At 33.1% G+C, this 17456-nt stretch overlaps 1 protein-coding gene across 4 annotated transcripts in view; it reads right to left on the bottom strand.

The window, feature by feature from the left end:
* The window catches only part of Eml5 (EMAP like 5), a 175489-nt gene that overhangs the window by 104146 nt on the left and 53887 nt on the right, over positions 1-17456 (bottom strand). For all 4 annotated transcript variants that reach the window (XM_026400970.2, XM_077799819.1, XM_077799818.1 and 1 more), the window contains exons 8-11: positions 15924-16061; positions 5458-5714; positions 3837-4049; positions 393-560 (exon numbers count right to left, since the gene is read on the bottom strand). In XM_026400970.2, coding sequence (XP_026256755.2) covers positions 393-560; positions 3837-4049; positions 5458-5714; positions 15924-16061 — 776 coding nt within the window. The remainder of the gene's footprint in view (positions 1-392; positions 561-3836; positions 4050-5457; positions 5715-15923; positions 16062-17456) is intronic.

Genomic DNA, 17456 nt, shown 5'->3' with positions numbered 1-17456 from the left:
ATAGTTACCATGAAAATAGCTAAAAAATACTGCACATAGCAAAATAATTGACATTATATATATAATATTTATATATATATAATGTCAATATATATATATTTTTTTCTCTTTTTAAAAAAGTATACATAAAATCTAAACACTCATCTCTGATTTTATTACCGTAACCATTTCTTTACTCATCATTTGACAAACTGCAAACAAAAGTACTTTATATCCCATTCTTTGATATCTGACTTAATATAGATCTAAGGTTTAATTTGAAATTTCTGCTAATAACAAACTATACTATGAATTTATAAAACTAGATTATATTTCAATGGTAAAATTGTCATCTTCAAGTTTTTGAAGAGTTATTTCATGGGGAAATTGTTTAGGTGATTCATACTACTCACCTTGGGGTGCTATGTGAAGAGCATCTTTTAGTTTTCTTTCAGGAATAAATTTCCACTGAAAGACAGAGTGATCTGCTCCACCAATAGAAATAACCCACTGATAATCATGTGACCATCTGACATTAGTTACATGAGCTGAATGGCCAATGTATTTTTTAAACTTGGCCCCTATAATAAAAATATATCTTTAAATTATGCACAAATTTCAACATACAAAACACTACTGCAAATAGCAAATTTCCATACATAAATCATTGCATCATCCTTCCATTGTCTTAATTATGATTAAATGGAAAAAATGCTAATTCAAAAATGGGTAAAATGAACAAATAAATGAATTTATATTGAGAGATGTAAACATTATTTCCTCTACTACTTCACAATAAAATTTGGTAGAAACTACAAAAGCTGTGAGGCATTATTTTACTGCTTTTAGAAAAGCTGGGGATCAATTGTTTTTGTTTTAAATGGACACAATATATTTATTTCTTCATCTATCTATCTATCTATCTATCTATCTATCTATCTATCTATCTATTTTTTATGTGGTACTGAGAATCGTACCCAGTACCTCCCAAGTGCAAGGCAAGCGCTCTACAAAAGCTGAGCTATAACCCCAGCCCAGGATCATTTGTTTTAATATTAGGACAGCTGACTATTTTGTCCTGAGGCCTTCGGTCTTAAGTGAAGGAGTAATCTAATTCATATCTACTCTTTTTCTTTCTCAATCCAAAAGATATTACTACTAAATTGGGCACAGTGGCACATGCTTGCAATCCCAGTGATTCAGGACGCTGAGGCAGGAAGATTGCAAGTTTGAGGACAGTCTCAGTAACACAGCAAGACCATCATCAACTTAGCAAAATCTCAGCACTACATAAAAATAAATAGAGATATTGAGTCAGACTACAACTAAAAAATAAATATTTAAATAAAAAATCTTGTTTCAAAACAAAAACTAAAAAGTACTGGAGACGTGGCTCAGTGGTAAAGCACCCCTGGATTCACTCCTCAATACTGAACTGAAATAAAATGTATTATCAAATCAGATACAACCTTTTCCTAATCTTAAATTGGACAATATAACTTAATATAAAAGAGATTTTTTTCTAGTAATAATGCTAAAGTATTCAAGCATGTGAATTCAATAAACATAGAATCTTAAAATATCTCTACTAATTATTTAAATATGCAATAGTAATATCCTATCTTTTCTTTCACTTACCTAGCTATAGTCTCAAGCTGACTCACAAGTGCCTAGAAATAAAAATCATCCTTACCATAAAATAAATTACTAACAAAAAGGAAATAAGAGAGCTGGGGTTGTAGCTCAGTGGCAGAGTGATTGCCTAGCATGTGAGAGGCACTGGGTTTGATTCTCAGAACCCCATATAGACAAAACATTTTTTTAAAAAAGGAAACAAAGAAAAACAATATATGTTCTTGAAGCAAGGAGAAATCTCTTACACAAAACTAATTTTATTAGACTTTGGTTAAATATTCACATAGTAATTCAGAAGACTACTACATATTTCATTTCATTATATAAATGAAGTAAAATTATTAAGCAAAAATAATACTGTCTTCACATTTGCAAAAGATAAATTGTCAATAAAGCCCATTCAATTGACTTAAAAAACTCAGAAAATTATAGTATTTTGTTTTTACATGGAGGTCAGTGTATGTGAAGCAATTAATGGGAGCAATGTCTAATGTTAAAATCATCATAATTATTACTGAACCTCGACAAGCAGACAAGTATCATCTTAAGAGTTGTCAGGCATGGTAACTTTCATGTCCTGGCTATGTGGTGGGATCTAGAAACAGGGTATTTTATTTATTTAATTTTTTTTCAGCTGTTGTTGGACCTTTATTTTATTTATTTTTATGTGGTGCTGAGGATCGAACCCAGTGCCTCACTCACACTAGGCAAGCAAGCAATTTACCACTGTGCTACAACCCCAGCCTGAAACAGGGTACTTTAATTGCTAGATATTTAGCTAGTCTTTATTAATATACTTAGAGTTACATATGGAAGAATTTGTATGCATCTGAGAAGCTGACATCACACAGGCAGAATCAATAACATGGCAAAGAAGACAGGATCCTGAACTCATTACTTCACTACAGAGGCCCAGTAGAAATACCAGCCTCGGCTTCTGAGAAATTTGAGCCTTTAAGTTTGATATCAGTGGACTACATATCTGATCAAACTATATTAGCTGTTCCAATAATCTGCATTCTAATGTTTGTCCAATAGCTTTTATCAACAAGCCAAGTAAATCTCATTATAGCATCTGCTATAAGTATGGATGTTCTAGAACATTAACTACACCTAATATAAAGATCTATGCATAGAAAAGAATTCTTTGACAATTAAAGCTCAGAAGAAACTTGGATTTCCCTAAGGAATAAGAATGAATTTTTTAAAAATCCACAATGAAAACTATTTTGTGCCCTGATTCATTTTATTTTTGTTTACAGGAAGCTCAGATCAAATTTGATGTTCGGCTACTATCATTTTCTTTATCTTGTTTTAATGTGTACTTCTATTTATATTTCCTCTGGTACTGATTCTTTAATTATTTCAGTATTTATGGACTTATTATAAATTGATTTAAAAACTTTATGAAACAATGCATGGAACAGATGAAAGATTACTAATATAGCATTTCATTCAATGATCCCCAGATCTGTGAATAGAATAATTGATATCATCATTTTAGAAGACATCCAAGAAAAAAGGATACATAAAGTATAGAGGAAACAACAAAAAATCATTTTTAGATCTACTATTGAAAATCAATGTCAAAACAAATAACGCTAAAGACTTAAGCAAAACATGCTCATTCATCAAAACCAACAAGTTAGTAAGTTCTGAGTTTATACACTTGCCTACTTCCTTAGAAGTATTTATTTCCTTTATTTTTTGAGAAAATAAAATAAAATTTCTCCCAAAATATATGTATACAATAAGCTAAATTATTAAAGATAATAAGTGATAAGAAAAGTATAACCATCGTTGCAATTTAACTACATGAAGCAATTCAGGAAGTGGGAGGGAAAAAAAAAACAGGTCTTGGGGATGAGGTTGTGGCTCAGTGGTAGAGTACTTGCCTAGCATATGTGAGGCACTGGGTTTGATCCTTAGCACCACATTAAAAAGTAAATAAATAAATAAATAAAGTTACTAAAAAAAAGAAGAAACAGGTCTAGTCCATTTGTTATAATGTATAAATTCAAAATAATTTCATAATAAAAACTTCATGACCAAAAATAAATGTAACATATGACAATAATACAGAACTTGCAAAATAAAGGCCTTTACCAAGAAGTATACATTTTTAAAAATATGAAATCCTGTTACCTATTTCAAGATTGATTTTCTGCAAGAACATAAGTCTTTTATAAGAGCTTACTTAAAATATTTAAAAGAAGAGATACCTTTTCTTAAACATGGATATCGGAATAATTTTATAATTCCATAGTCATCAGCTGTAACTAAAACTTGGCCAATATAATTTCCATCTACTGAATTTATATCATTGGTATCTGAATATTTGGGCCAAATTCCATTTACTTCAAGGCCTGAAACACATGTCCATGAAGCCCAATGAACACCTTTGAGTTCTTCTTTACTTGTCACTTCTTTTCCCCCTAAAAATAAATCAGTCTGAATTTAAGAAGTTATTTCACTTACTTTTTTACTCAAGCTTAAATTTTACTGATAACATGGTGATCTCAAATTTTAAATATTTCTCACCCCAATTAGAGGAGACTACAGGAAAAAGTAAGTGTGGCTAAGGAGAAAACAAAATGCAAGAAGCTTTTTAAAGAAGCCACCAATGGAATTATACCAATTCAGAGACATACATAGATTTAATATGATTTATAGCTTAGCAGGTTCACTGTGTGAATTCTATTAAAATAATGACACAGATTAACCACAACAGGGTGAGTTATAAGAGAAGTAAAAGCTATGAGAAAGTGGCTATGAGAAACCTAAGACACATAACTGACAAAGAGAACTAAAAAATACCAAAAAAGGTAGGATTGGTGGAGAGTAATACATTTACATTTGGTAAAAGAATTTTAGGACTCAGTAAATTTTCATTACATATAGATCACTAATGAAAAACTTTTTCAGAAAAACAGTAATTTATGTGGCTCATCTTATTTAATAAGTTCTTAGAAGATAGGGACTAATTAAACATCATATTAACTAAAGTACTAAAAGGTTAATGTTTTAATGATTGTTTTTATTCTTCTATTTTTAAATCTTTGATTTAGTTGTTAGCTATATTATTAGTATTTGCAAAATTTATTTGAGGAAACCACAAACAGATAAATAATTTATGGTCACACATTTGTAGCTATTTATTTAGTTTCACCCCAAAAATGACATTTGACTCTTTAATACACAGTGGAATTTTACCATATACTAGTCACATGGTGTGAAATTTAATATAAGTCTGTCTTCAATTCTTCAAGTAAAGGAGGTTTAATTAAGAAACAAAAGAATACAGAATGGTGGTTTCCAGGGACTGGGAGAAGTGGTGGGGATGGGGAGATCTTGGCAAAGAGTACAAAGTTTCAGTTATACAGGATGACTACACATATTTAATGTATAGCATGTTGATTACAGTTAATAATATATTATTGCATAGTATACTTTAAATCTGCCAACAGATATGATATTAAATGCTCTTACCACAAACAAAAAAATGGTAACTCTGTGAAGTGATGAATACATTAATTAGCTTGATTGTGGAAAACATTTCACAAGGTACAGCATATGTACATAAGGACATCACACTGTACATTGTAAATATACACAACTTTTATATGTCAATTGTATCTCAATAATCCTCAGGGGGGGAATCCTAGAGAATTTCAACATAATGTGGTAGCCCTATAGAAAAGAAATGCTTGAAATGTTAGCTCAGTTCATCCTTTCATTTCCTATGCTCAAATGAAACTTACTTGCTGCTTCTTGTGAAATTCTAAAATATTTTATAGACACTAAAAATCTACAAACTATATATGTTTTACTAGAAAAATTTACCTGGCATCCTATAAAAAAGTCTTTTCCCATTTCCATCATTTGTCTGTAAATATCTACTATCTGAGGACCAGTCCAGATGAGTGATGAAACTAAGTGATCCAACACATTCACCAACTTTTTTATAACGCTGAGCAACTCCATAAATATCAATTGAGCTGTCATTGCAGCCAACAGCAAGGTAAGTTCCATCTGGTGAATATTTTAACTCATGAATTGCTTCCTTCCTATCTTTAATATGTACAACTTCCGTCATATCTCTGTTAAAAAGAAAAAAATGAGACCATGTGAACAATGTCACAGCAAAATTCTGTTTTCAAAAATGACCATAAGGCTGTACCAAATGTTTATAAACTATAAAATAAATGTAAATAAATACTATTAGTTCAGGAATAATTATTTTGGGGACAATAACTGTATGTCAGAAGTAGAGAAAAATGGGGCTGGGTTGTGGTTCAGTGATAGAGCACTTGCATAGCAAGCATGAAGCCCTGGGTTTAATCTTTAGAAGGGAGGGTGAGGAAGAGGGAGAGGGAGGGAGAAGAAGACAGGGAGAGAGGAAGAAAGAGAGGGAGAGAGAGAGAGAGAGAGAGAGAGAGAGAGAGGAGAAGAGGGACTGAATTTCAGTTCATAAATTATCTGTACATTGTTTAGAGATTCCTACTAAATCTGGAGCCATACAATAAAGGAAACAGCATTTTTATGATAAAAGTTCTTTGTAAATACTGAGTTCATAAAAAAACTTAGCTATAAACACTATAATTTTCAAATACATTTTTGTAATGAGCCAAATATGTAAAATTACATTCAGGAAATAAATAAAAAATATGAAAAGAATATGTTACTTCAGCAATATTTTTGAATATATATCTTTATATAGCCATCATTAGTTATTTTTACTTCAAGCTTTCACTTTTTTAATAGAACACAAATTCCTCCCTTAGGGATCATATCAACCAGTGAAGTTTAACTTTTTCTTCAATGATGCCTTATAAACAAGTTTCAAAAATAACCCAGGTATTGGTAACAGCCTTAAAAACAAACAGTTTATCCCTTTTATTTTCCAAAGTTTTTATAACTGGTGAAGAGGATGAGAGGCAGAGAGAGAAAAAGGGTAAATGATACTTCTAATTGGTTCCAGGAACTTTTCTTCTTATAAATTTTTCATCATGTATCTGATATGCTCCATCTAGACAATTTTAGAAATAGAACTGTTTCTCAGTTTTTAAAGTTTCTAAATGGACAATTTTAAACAATCAAACTCAAATTTCTTTACTAATGCTGAGTACTTACTTTGTTTTAGCATTAAGGATTCAAACTTAGCTTCTATGAAAGATAGATATGAAGTTATTATGATAAAAGGTGATAACTGTTCAAAAGGAATTTGTGAAGAAACTGAAAAAAGGGTTATAAAGAATAAAGAATAAGGCAGGAAGGAGCCAAGGAAGGGTGAATCCTAATATGAGCATAAAACCTGAGGAACTGGCAAAGTCTGAGAGAAGTTTTCTAGGAAGAAGATATAGCATGAGCTGAAGTTTGGAAGTTTTCAAGTGTGTGGCACATTTGAAGAATAGTAGGTAATGTAATGTGGATATAAATATAAACTGGCAAAGTAGAAAATGATGGGATTAAAGAAATAAATTGAGGAAAACCTGTTACAGATCTGATATGTCGCCAAGGAGTTTGGATTTTAGCACGGTGTTAACCATATAAAGAAAGAGATAAAAATCAGCCCCTTAAGTGCAAAAAGGGAACCAAAACAAAACAAAGAAAAACCAGTGTATGTGACACAGAATGCCAGCAATTTACCAAAAATTCATTTCTCCATCTTCCTAGACTGAATTTCTCAGATTCCTTTGCAGTTAGTCTAGCCACCATGAGATGCGAAAGGAAATCATGTGAACCATTTCAAAGTCATCCTTTTTTAGAAAGCAGACATACCCTCTTTAAACACTTTTGCCTGTCCTGCTGGCAAAATATAGATATGACAATGAATCCTAGGGACTGATACAGCATAACACAATGAAAGGAGCCTAGGTCTTTGAGTTGCCTAGGAAAAGAAAGTCACTCATTGACTTCAGGCTGTTAAAAGTGCAAGAATTAATCTTCAGTTAAACTTCTGCCATTATACAGCTGGGACATGTAAATTATAGCAGTTAGTGATTGCCTTAACCAATAAATATTAAAAAGAGAAACAGAAAAAGAGCCCTAAGATAGACCAGATATTGTAATGTTTAAAGATTCTATACTTTAAAAAAAATTTCCTGGTGAAAAATCACTTTTGCCTAGACCTTATAACTTGCCAGGTCCTCTTCCTAAGCACAGACTCACATAACTGTCTCTATCTTTCCTAGACACTCCTTCAAGTTATAATTAAATCCATGCACCTTATTTCTCTTTGCTCACATCTATACATCCACTCTGTAGCTATATAGAGAACAATTTATGGTAAAGCATGATTTCTTTTAAGAAGAATGTCCAAGGTACTATTTGATAATTTTTACTTTTTATGCTTCTCTTATTAAAAATGTCATAATTTCCACAAACCTTAATTAAAATGTTTCTGAAAATTCTTCATAATGATTTCAGTACTTTTCAACCATATTTTTGTTTTAGAGATTTTTGTTACTATACCCCTTCCCTTATCTACTAAAGCATGAATGTACACACACAATATAAAACAGCAGTGATGGAGAGAGAGATTCTGGTTGACGGATTGATTTTATAGTATGTATTATGTTGCTATGAATACAGAGTTTATGTAATTGTGAATTATATGACTACTGTCCCTTATAAAGAAGTTTCTCTAATTTAAAGAACAAAATGTTATTAGATAAAAGCTTGTTAATTAAAAGAATTCTGGGAGCTGGGGGCATATGTCAGGGATAGAGCACTTGTCTAGTGTGCACAAAGCTGGGTTTGATTCTTAGCACTGCAAAACAAAAACAAAGATTGGCAGCCATTATGAAGTCAAACAACAAGTGCTGGCGAGGATGTGGGGAAAAGGGTACACTTGTACATTGCTGGTGGGACTGCAAATTGGTGCGGCCAATTTGGAAAGCAGTATGGAGATTTCTTGGAAAGCTGGGAATGGAATCACCATTTGACCCAGCTATTCCCCTTCTCGGTCTATTCCCTAAAGACCTAAAAAGAGCATACTACAGGGACACTGCTACATCGATGTTCATAGCAGCACAATTCACAATAGCAAGACTGTGGAACCAACCTGGATGCCCTTCAATAGATGAATGGATTAAAAATGTGGAATTTATACACAATGGAGTATTACTCTGCATTAAAAAATGACAAAATCATAGAATTTGCAGGGAAATGGATGGCATTAGAGCAGATTATGCTAAGTGAAGCTGGCCAATCCCTAAAACACAAATGCCAAATGTCTTCTTTGATATAAGGTGAGTAACTAAGAACAGAGTAGGGAGGAAGAGCATGAGAAGAAGATTTACATTAACAGGGATGAGAGGTGGGAGGGAAAGGGAGAGAGAAGGGAAATTGCATGGAAATGGAAGGAGACCCTCAGGGTTATACAAAATTACATACAAGAGGAAGTGAGGGGAAAGGGAAAAAAAACAAGGGGGAGAAATGAATTATAGTAGATGGGGTAGAGAGAGAAGAGGGGAGGGAGGGGAGGGGGAATAGTAGAGGATAGGAAAGGCAGCAGAATACAACAGACACTAGTATGGCAATATATAAATCAGTGGATATGTAACTGATGTGATTCTGCAATCTGTATACGGGATAAAAATGGGAGTTCATAACCTACTTGAATCAAAGTGTGAAATATGATATGTCAAGAACTATGTAATGTTTTGAACAACCAGCAATAAAAATTAAAAAAATAAAACTGTTCTCCCCCAAAAAAACAAAAACAAAACAAAAAATGTAATTTGGATGAAGACTTTTGGGAAAATAATAGGTGAATGCTGTGGTTTGTTTAAAAAAAAAGATGGAGGTAAAAGTCTGGGAATATTTATGAATTAACATAATACATCATCAGGTAAAGATACACAGTGTTGATAAGGGAATATAACAAAATAATCATTCCTAGAAGAGGGAGTCTACAGTGACATTACCAAATGAAGTGGGGTAGAGATCCATGATGTCTAAACTTTATTCTGGGACTTAGCTCAGCAAAAGATAGAAACTGGGAGGTAATGGATCCATGGTCCAGCAGAGGTAACACTGTATGAAAGAGCTGATGATAAAATAAAGTATTTAAGTTCAGTTTGAGAAAGCCATTGTAATTGTACTAACACAAGGGAGCTGTAGAATGACCCAAGTCTGGTGAGGAAAGAGAGGAAAAATCATGAAAGGCCTTGTGGGTCCTGTTAAGACTTGTGGCCTTAATTTGTGAGTTTAAACTAGGTTAGATGCTTTATGGAGATATGGCTTTGCCTTGGTATATCATCTTATACCCTAACTTAAGAACAGTATGTTATGAATAGGTATATAGCTTAATGATAGAACTCTTTTTAATTTTTTTATTGTTCTAATTAGTTATACATGATAGTAGAAAGCATTTCAACTCACTGTACACAAATGGAGCACAACTTTTCATTTATGACTGTACATGATGCAGAGATACACCATTCATGCACTTGTACATGTACACAGGGTAATCATCTTCATCTCATTCCACCATTCTTTCCACCCTCATACCCCCTCCCCTCTCCTCTCTTCACTCCCCTCTGTTCAATTCCAAGTTCCTCCATTCTTCCCTACTTAGCCACACACCCCGAATATGTTTCAACATCCTCATATCAGAGGAAACATTTGGCCTTTGTTTTTGGGGGATTGGCTTATTTCACTTAGCGTGATATTCTCCAGCTCAATCCATTTACCTGCAAATGCCATAATTTCATTCTTCTTTAAGACTGAGTAATATTCCATTGTGTGTGTGTATATATATATATATATATATATATATATATATATATACATACACATACATACATACCACAGTTTCTTTTTTTCCCTTTTAATTCCTTTTAATGTTAGGCATCAAAAGAATTTTAATATTTGCCTATACATTTAAGAATGTCATAGCACAGATGGATTATTTCCTAGTTATTCACAAGTTTATGTAATATATGCAGTTTGTGTAATATTTCCAGTTGAAAACTCTCAGTGAGACAAAACAACAGTTCATTTTAAGAAATTATTCAAATTAAAGCATAATTTAATTATTTTTCCTTGTTAAAATACATATGTAACACAGAACTTCCAAAAAACATATAGCTAGGTCTAAGATGAAAATAAATACAGCATCAACTGTGAACAGTGACTGGTATGTGTAAGTCATTGGTAGCCAATCATTTTAGTCTGTAGATTTATAGATTCTTGAGTTTTTAAAAATTTTTAATTGCTTTTATTTTTTTAAATACATGACAGCAGAATGCATCACAATTCTTATTACACATATAGAACACAATGTTTCATATATGTGTTTGTATCTAAAGTATGTTCACACTAACTCATGTCTTCCTACATGTACTTTGGATAATGAAGTCCATCACATTCCACATTCCATCATTGCTAATCCCCTGCCCCTTCCCTTCCCCCCACTGCCCTATCTAGAATTCGTCTATTCCTTCAATGCTCCCTCTCCCTACCCCACTATGAGTCAGTCACCTTATATCAGAGAAAACATTCAGCATTTGTTTTTTTGGGGGGGGGGATTGGCTAACTTCACTTAGCATTATCTTCTCCAATGCCATCCATTTACCTGCAAATGCTATGATTTTATTCTCTTTTATTGCTAAGCAATATTCCATTGTGTATATATGCCAATTTTTTAAATCCATTTATCTACTGAAGGGCATCTAGGTTGGTTCCACAGTTTAGTTATTGTGAATTGTGTTGCTATAAACATTGATGTGGATGTGTCCCTGTAGTAAGCTGTTTTTAAGTCCTTTGGGTATTGACCGAGGAGAGGGATAGCTGGGGCAAATGGTGGTTCTATTCCAAGTTTTCCAAGGAATCTCCATACTGCTTTCCACATTGGTTGCACCAATTTGCAGTCCCATCAGTAATATATGAGTGTGCCTTTTTCCCTACATCCTCGACAACACTTATTGTTGTTTGTCTTCATAATAGTTGCCATTCTGACTGGAGTGAGATGGTATCTTAGAGTAGTTTTGATTTGTATTTCTCTAATTGCTAGAGATGAACATTTTTTCATATATTTGTTTATTGATTGAACATCCTCTTCTGAGAAGTGTCTGCTCATGTCCTTGGCCCATTTATTGATACTACAGTTTCTTTATCCATTTATCTGTTGAAGGGCACCTAGGTTGGTTCCATAGTTTGGCTATTGTGAGTTGAGCTGCTATAAGCATTCATGTGGCTGCATCATTGCAGTATGCTTATTTTAAGTCCTTTGGGTATAAACTGAGGAGTGGGATAGTTGGGTCAAATGGTGGTATCATTCCAAGTTTTCTGAGGAATCTCCAAACTGCTTTCCAGAGTGGTTGTACCAATTTGCAATGTATGAGTGTACCTTTTCTCCCCAATCCTCGCCAATATTTATTGTTGCTTGTATTCTTGATAATTGCCATTCTGACTGGAGTGAGATGAAAATCTTATTGTAGTTTTGATTTGCATCTCTCTGTTAGAGAAGTTGAACATTTTTCATATATTTGTTTATTGATTATATGTCTTGTGAGAAGTGTCTGTTCAGTTTTTCAACCCCTTTAGTGACTGCATTATTTGTTTTCTGATGTTAAGTTTTTTGAGTTCTTCATATATCCTGGAGATTAATGCTTTATCTGATGTGCATGTGGTAAAGATTTTCTCTTATTCTGTAGGCTCTCTCTTCACATTATTGTTTCCTTTGCTGAGAAGAAGTTTTTTAGTTTGAACCCATCCTACTTATTGATTCTTGATTTTATTTCTTGCAATTTAAGAGTCTTGTTAAAGAAGTCAGGTCCTAAGCTGACATGATGAAGATTTGGGCCTACTTCTTCTTCCTTTAGGTGTAGGGTCTCTGGTCTAACCTTGCACAAAACTCAACTCAATGATAGAGCTCTTTTAAATATATATATATATTTATAAATAAATATATATATATATATATATATATATATATTTAGTTGTAGATGGACATGATACATTTATTTTATTTGTTTTTATTTTTATGTGGTACCAGCGATTGAACGCAGTGCCTCACACATTCTAGGTAAGCGCTCTACCACTGAGCCACAACCACAGCCCCAATAGAGCTCTTAACTAGCATGCATTCTCTTTCCAGCACTACAAAGGAGGAAAATCAGTATGTCAGATTCTACTCTATTCTATATTTCTCCAATCATAACGTAAATATTCCTGTGAGTACAGCTGTATTCATGAATCCTGCTTTATCAAATGGAGAATAAAAAGCAAACCAAGCATAATGACTTGGTAAATTTAGGATTTTGTGAGTTACAATTCTGTGGTTAAGGCATTTAACAGTTAAAATAAGCATCCCGGGCTGGGGATGTGGCTCAAGCGGTAGCGCACTCGCCTGGCATGCGTGTGGCCCGGGTTCGATCCTCAGCACCACATACCAACAAATGTTGTGTCCGCCGAGAACTAAAAAATAAATAAATAAATAAAAAATAAGTATCCCAAAGATCCTGATAACAATATTGGATTCAGTTGTGAAACTACAACCTTAAATAGAGATAAGAACTTATTCACCCAGTTTGCTGCATACAATAACTGAAAGGACAAGTAAATGTGTAACTGAAAGGGCAATTAATGTATAAATTATTAAAAATCACTACTTTTTAATACATACCATAGCTTATCAGCTATATGATAGGAATTCTAATTTTTATATACATTTTAAATTCTTGTAAAGCTTCTATAATTTAGCATTCTACTCCAATTCCAATACTTCTAATACTTTGTTATTTCAAAATAAGGAAAAATAAAGTTGATCACAGATATTACTCATAGTGTCTAGTATTTCTATTTATGATTTCTAACTTGAAAGACTAAATACAAGCCTTCAAATAAATTAACCAATGAGAAGAAGAATAAATGTCCAATCTTAGATGATTATAGTCAGAAAGATTCTAGAATTAATGATCAAATCAATTTCAAACTTAGAACTGAGAACCTAACAGGAAAGTTTCATAGTCTTTTTTGGGGGGGGAGAGAAATACAGGAGATTAAACTTAGGGGCACTCAACCACTGAGCCACATTCCCAACCTTATTTTGTATTTTATTTAGAGACAAGGTCTCAATGAGTTGCTTAGAGCTTCACTTTTGCTGAGACTGGCTCTGAACTTGAGATCCTCCTGCCTTAGTCTCCTAGGCTGCCTAGATTACAGGCCTGTGCCACCGTGCCTGGCCTCATAGTCTTTTATCTCAGTTTAAGAAGCTATTTTGATATGATAAAATAAGGCAACACACCAGTTGCAGTCGTGCATTCCTGTAATCCCAGTGATTCAGGAGGCTGAGGCAGGAGGACTATGAGTTCAAAGACAGTGTTGGCAACTTAGCAAGGCCTTAAGCAACTCAGTGAGACTCTGTCTCTAATAAAACATGAAAAAGGTCTGGGGGTGTGGCTCCGTGGTTCAATCCCTGGTACCAAAAAAAAAAAAAAAAAAAAAGGCAACATGAGATATTTATAGGGATATGGGGAAAAGTACTAATTAACATTTAAATTTTATATACTTAAATTGCAGTTTAAAAACCTAGTTTAAAAATTCCACTTATCAAAGGTACCTAGAATAGGCATGTTCTATCTTTCTTAGAGACAGAAAACTGAGTGGTGGTTGTTAAGAGACTCGGGGGGAGGAGGAGATGAAGAGTTGTTGTTTATGAGTTTCTGTCTGGAAATGTTCCAGGACAACCCAGTATGTGTGTGAGAACAGGCATCAAGGTGCAGTGAAGCTGAAGAAAGAGAGGCAGACAGATCTAGGATTGCACAGAGTGTGATTTATTGGGGGACTTAGTCACAGAAGCATGGTCCTAGGCAGCAGCAAAACAAAATAGATCCTGCAATTTGGGCCAGAAAGAGAGGCACATACATTGTTTAGAACAAAAATTACTTCGTCCAAGCCAGAATGTACCTGGTTATCCTAAGCTAATACCAAAGAGCAAGGCACACTTCTGGTGCCAGGGTTTGATTTTAAAGCTCCACACATAACATTCTATAGGTTTTGTCTATTTATAGTATGCTGATAAATTATGCAGGAAACATCAGCTGGGATTACCCTGGAGGCAATCATGACAATTATAATTGGGGGTGACTGCAGTTATGTCACGATGAATCCGACAGAAAGAAGAAACATTTTAGAGATGGATGATGGCAATAGTAGCATAATGTGATGTTCTTAATGCCACTGAATCACACATTTTAAAAATGTCTGAAAGTTAAATTTAAATTATGTATATTTTACCACAATAAAAATAATTTGAAAGAAAAACTGTAGCATGTCTCATTGTAAAATCTATTGCAGAAAGAGGAATCAGCATGCATAGAAGCTCAGATGTATAAAAGAACATGATACATCTGAAGAAATGAAAGAAGTTTTGTACAGATGAAGGAAAGAGTCCTAGATGTAGAGAAACAGGTTGAAGACAGAGGCAAAATCATGTTAAGGACTAGAAACTTCATTCTAAGGACAGCACAAAGTCTTTCACATACTTTGGAGAGAGGAAGAATGTAAACAAATGTGTTTTAAAAGGAATCCTATCACTGTAGAGGGAATAAAGGTCTAGAGGGAAGAAAAACAAGAGGCTATTCCACCAACTCAGTTCAGAGATGACACAAGGGCACAATGGTGAGAATGGAAAGAAGATTAATATAAGGACTATTCAGAAACAGACTCTCTAGAATAAGAAAGGCAGAGAAAAGTGAACTAATGGTTTCTGAATTGTATAGCTGGGTAGAAGATCATTGAACTAGCACAGAAAGATTTCGTAAAGACTTACCCTTGCCAACATATGTGTATCTAGGGGAATTTTTCTTATGTCTACATAGAATTCAAATTAAATGTATCTACCTATAATTCAATACAACATGTAAAATGCTTTAACAAATTATTTAAAATTTCTAATTATCCAACGAAGAGCATTTTTTTTTTCTGGACCATAAAGCTGTAAGTAACAACAACAACAAAAACCATTCACCCATTTTCACAGCCTCGGGGTTGTTCAATGGTAGGGAATCATTATTGAAAATCAATACTACCAAAGAAAGAAAGAAGTCAAGACCCAAACTTTATAGCTCAAAATTTCAGCCAAAAATCTGTTAAGCATTCTTAACCTCCCAAAGATTTTCAATTTATTTAGTTTTCGACAAATTTCTTTTTATAAATATATTTTATATTTAATGAAACTAATATCTGAAACATATGTTAACAAGAAGTGTGAAAGAAAGGATAAATAAAATCAATGTAAAATATTCTCTCTCAACGAACACAAAATTACTGTTTCCATTTCTGCTCTAATACCATACCTTACTCTAAGAACAGTAAATGAGCCATCCTTCATTCCAAGGGCAAGATGGATTCCATCTACGTTTACAGCTGCACAACGAATTGGTTCCTCCATATTACATCTTGCTATTAATGCATGATCTACTAGGCTCCAAATCCTGTAACATTTGATTTAAAATTTAAAATAGTAGTTAATTAATGTGTACTTTAAAATAATGATAAACTATGAAAAAAATTGGTTAAAATAATCATCTCACTTTAAGTAATATGAATCTAGACTTTTCTTTCTGTGTGTGTGGGGGAGCTGGTGATGGCTAACCCAAGCCTTGTGCATGCTAAGCAAGCACTCAACCATTGAGTATCACATCCCCCAGCTCTCTAGATATTTCAATTGTCTTTGCTTTGTGCAAGAAATTCTTACTGTGAAAACAGGAATATTGTTCATGCTTAAAATGACAGAGGTTGATAGAATTTTTTGTTCTTAAAAAATGATATTAATTTGTCCTAATCATTCATTTTAGGTAGATGAACTGTAAATGACCAAAAATAACCAATTCTCTTTCTCTGTATATAAAGATGTCTATACATAACCTTAAATTGCATATATAGCCTTTTAAATTAAAGTGCAACACTTAAAAATATTCAATTCAAAATCTGTTTTAGATTACATGGTAGAAATCAACAATGAAAAAGGTATTGTTTGAAAAATGAGGACTATACTTTCAAAAGACAAAATACTAATCTAAAATACTAATGAAAAATAGTTAATTTTTTAAATAAGTCATAATAAATTTTTTCACATCAAAATTTGTGGAATACAGCTAGAATAGTAATGAGGAGAATGTTTAGGAGTTTTAACTGCATATATTATGAAACAAAGGCTACAACTTAATGAATAGGTATCTACCCCAAAAGGTCTGAAAAATATCACTAAAACTAAATAGTTTTTAAAAAGTTTTTATAGCAGTATTCTTTTTAAAAATGTGTTGTTTAAATAAAAATTATTTTTCTACATTATTTTAATAACCAATTCCAATAATTGGTCTGCATTTTCCTCTGAATTTCTCTACATATATAATCATATTGCTCATAATGACATTTGTTTCTTCCTTTCTAATTCCTCTGCCTTCCTCCTTCCTATCTCTCCATTTCCCTCAATCTGCCATCTTCCCTCTCTATTTGAACTTACTGTGCTGATGCAGACATCTAGTCCACAGCTGAATGGAATAGTGAAAGTGGGCACCATTGTCTTTTTTCTGACTTCAAAGTTAAAGTTTCAATGTTTTATCATTAAGTACTGTATTTGCTGCAGAATTCCTACTCTCTTACTACAGATGTCAGCAAATCACAGCCTGTGGAACAAACCAGGCCGCCTTTACCTATTTTTGTATAGTCTGAGAGCTAAGAATGGATTTTACATTTTTAATGATTAAAAAAAAATTTAAAAAGACAAAATTCTGAAACACAAGAAAATATATAAAACCTACATTACAGTGCCTATAAATAAAGTCTTATAGAAACAGTCATGATCAGTTATTACATATTGTCTATGA

Source organism: Urocitellus parryii, chromosome 6 (genome assembly GCF_045843805.1).
Source record: "Urocitellus parryii isolate mUroPar1 chromosome 6, mUroPar1.hap1, whole genome shotgun sequence".
NCBI classification, from domain to species: Eukaryota; Metazoa; Chordata; class Mammalia; order Rodentia; family Sciuridae; genus Urocitellus; species Urocitellus parryii.
Note: the sequence above shows the minus strand (reverse complement) of the source record. Positions and strands in the feature narration are given on the sequence as shown.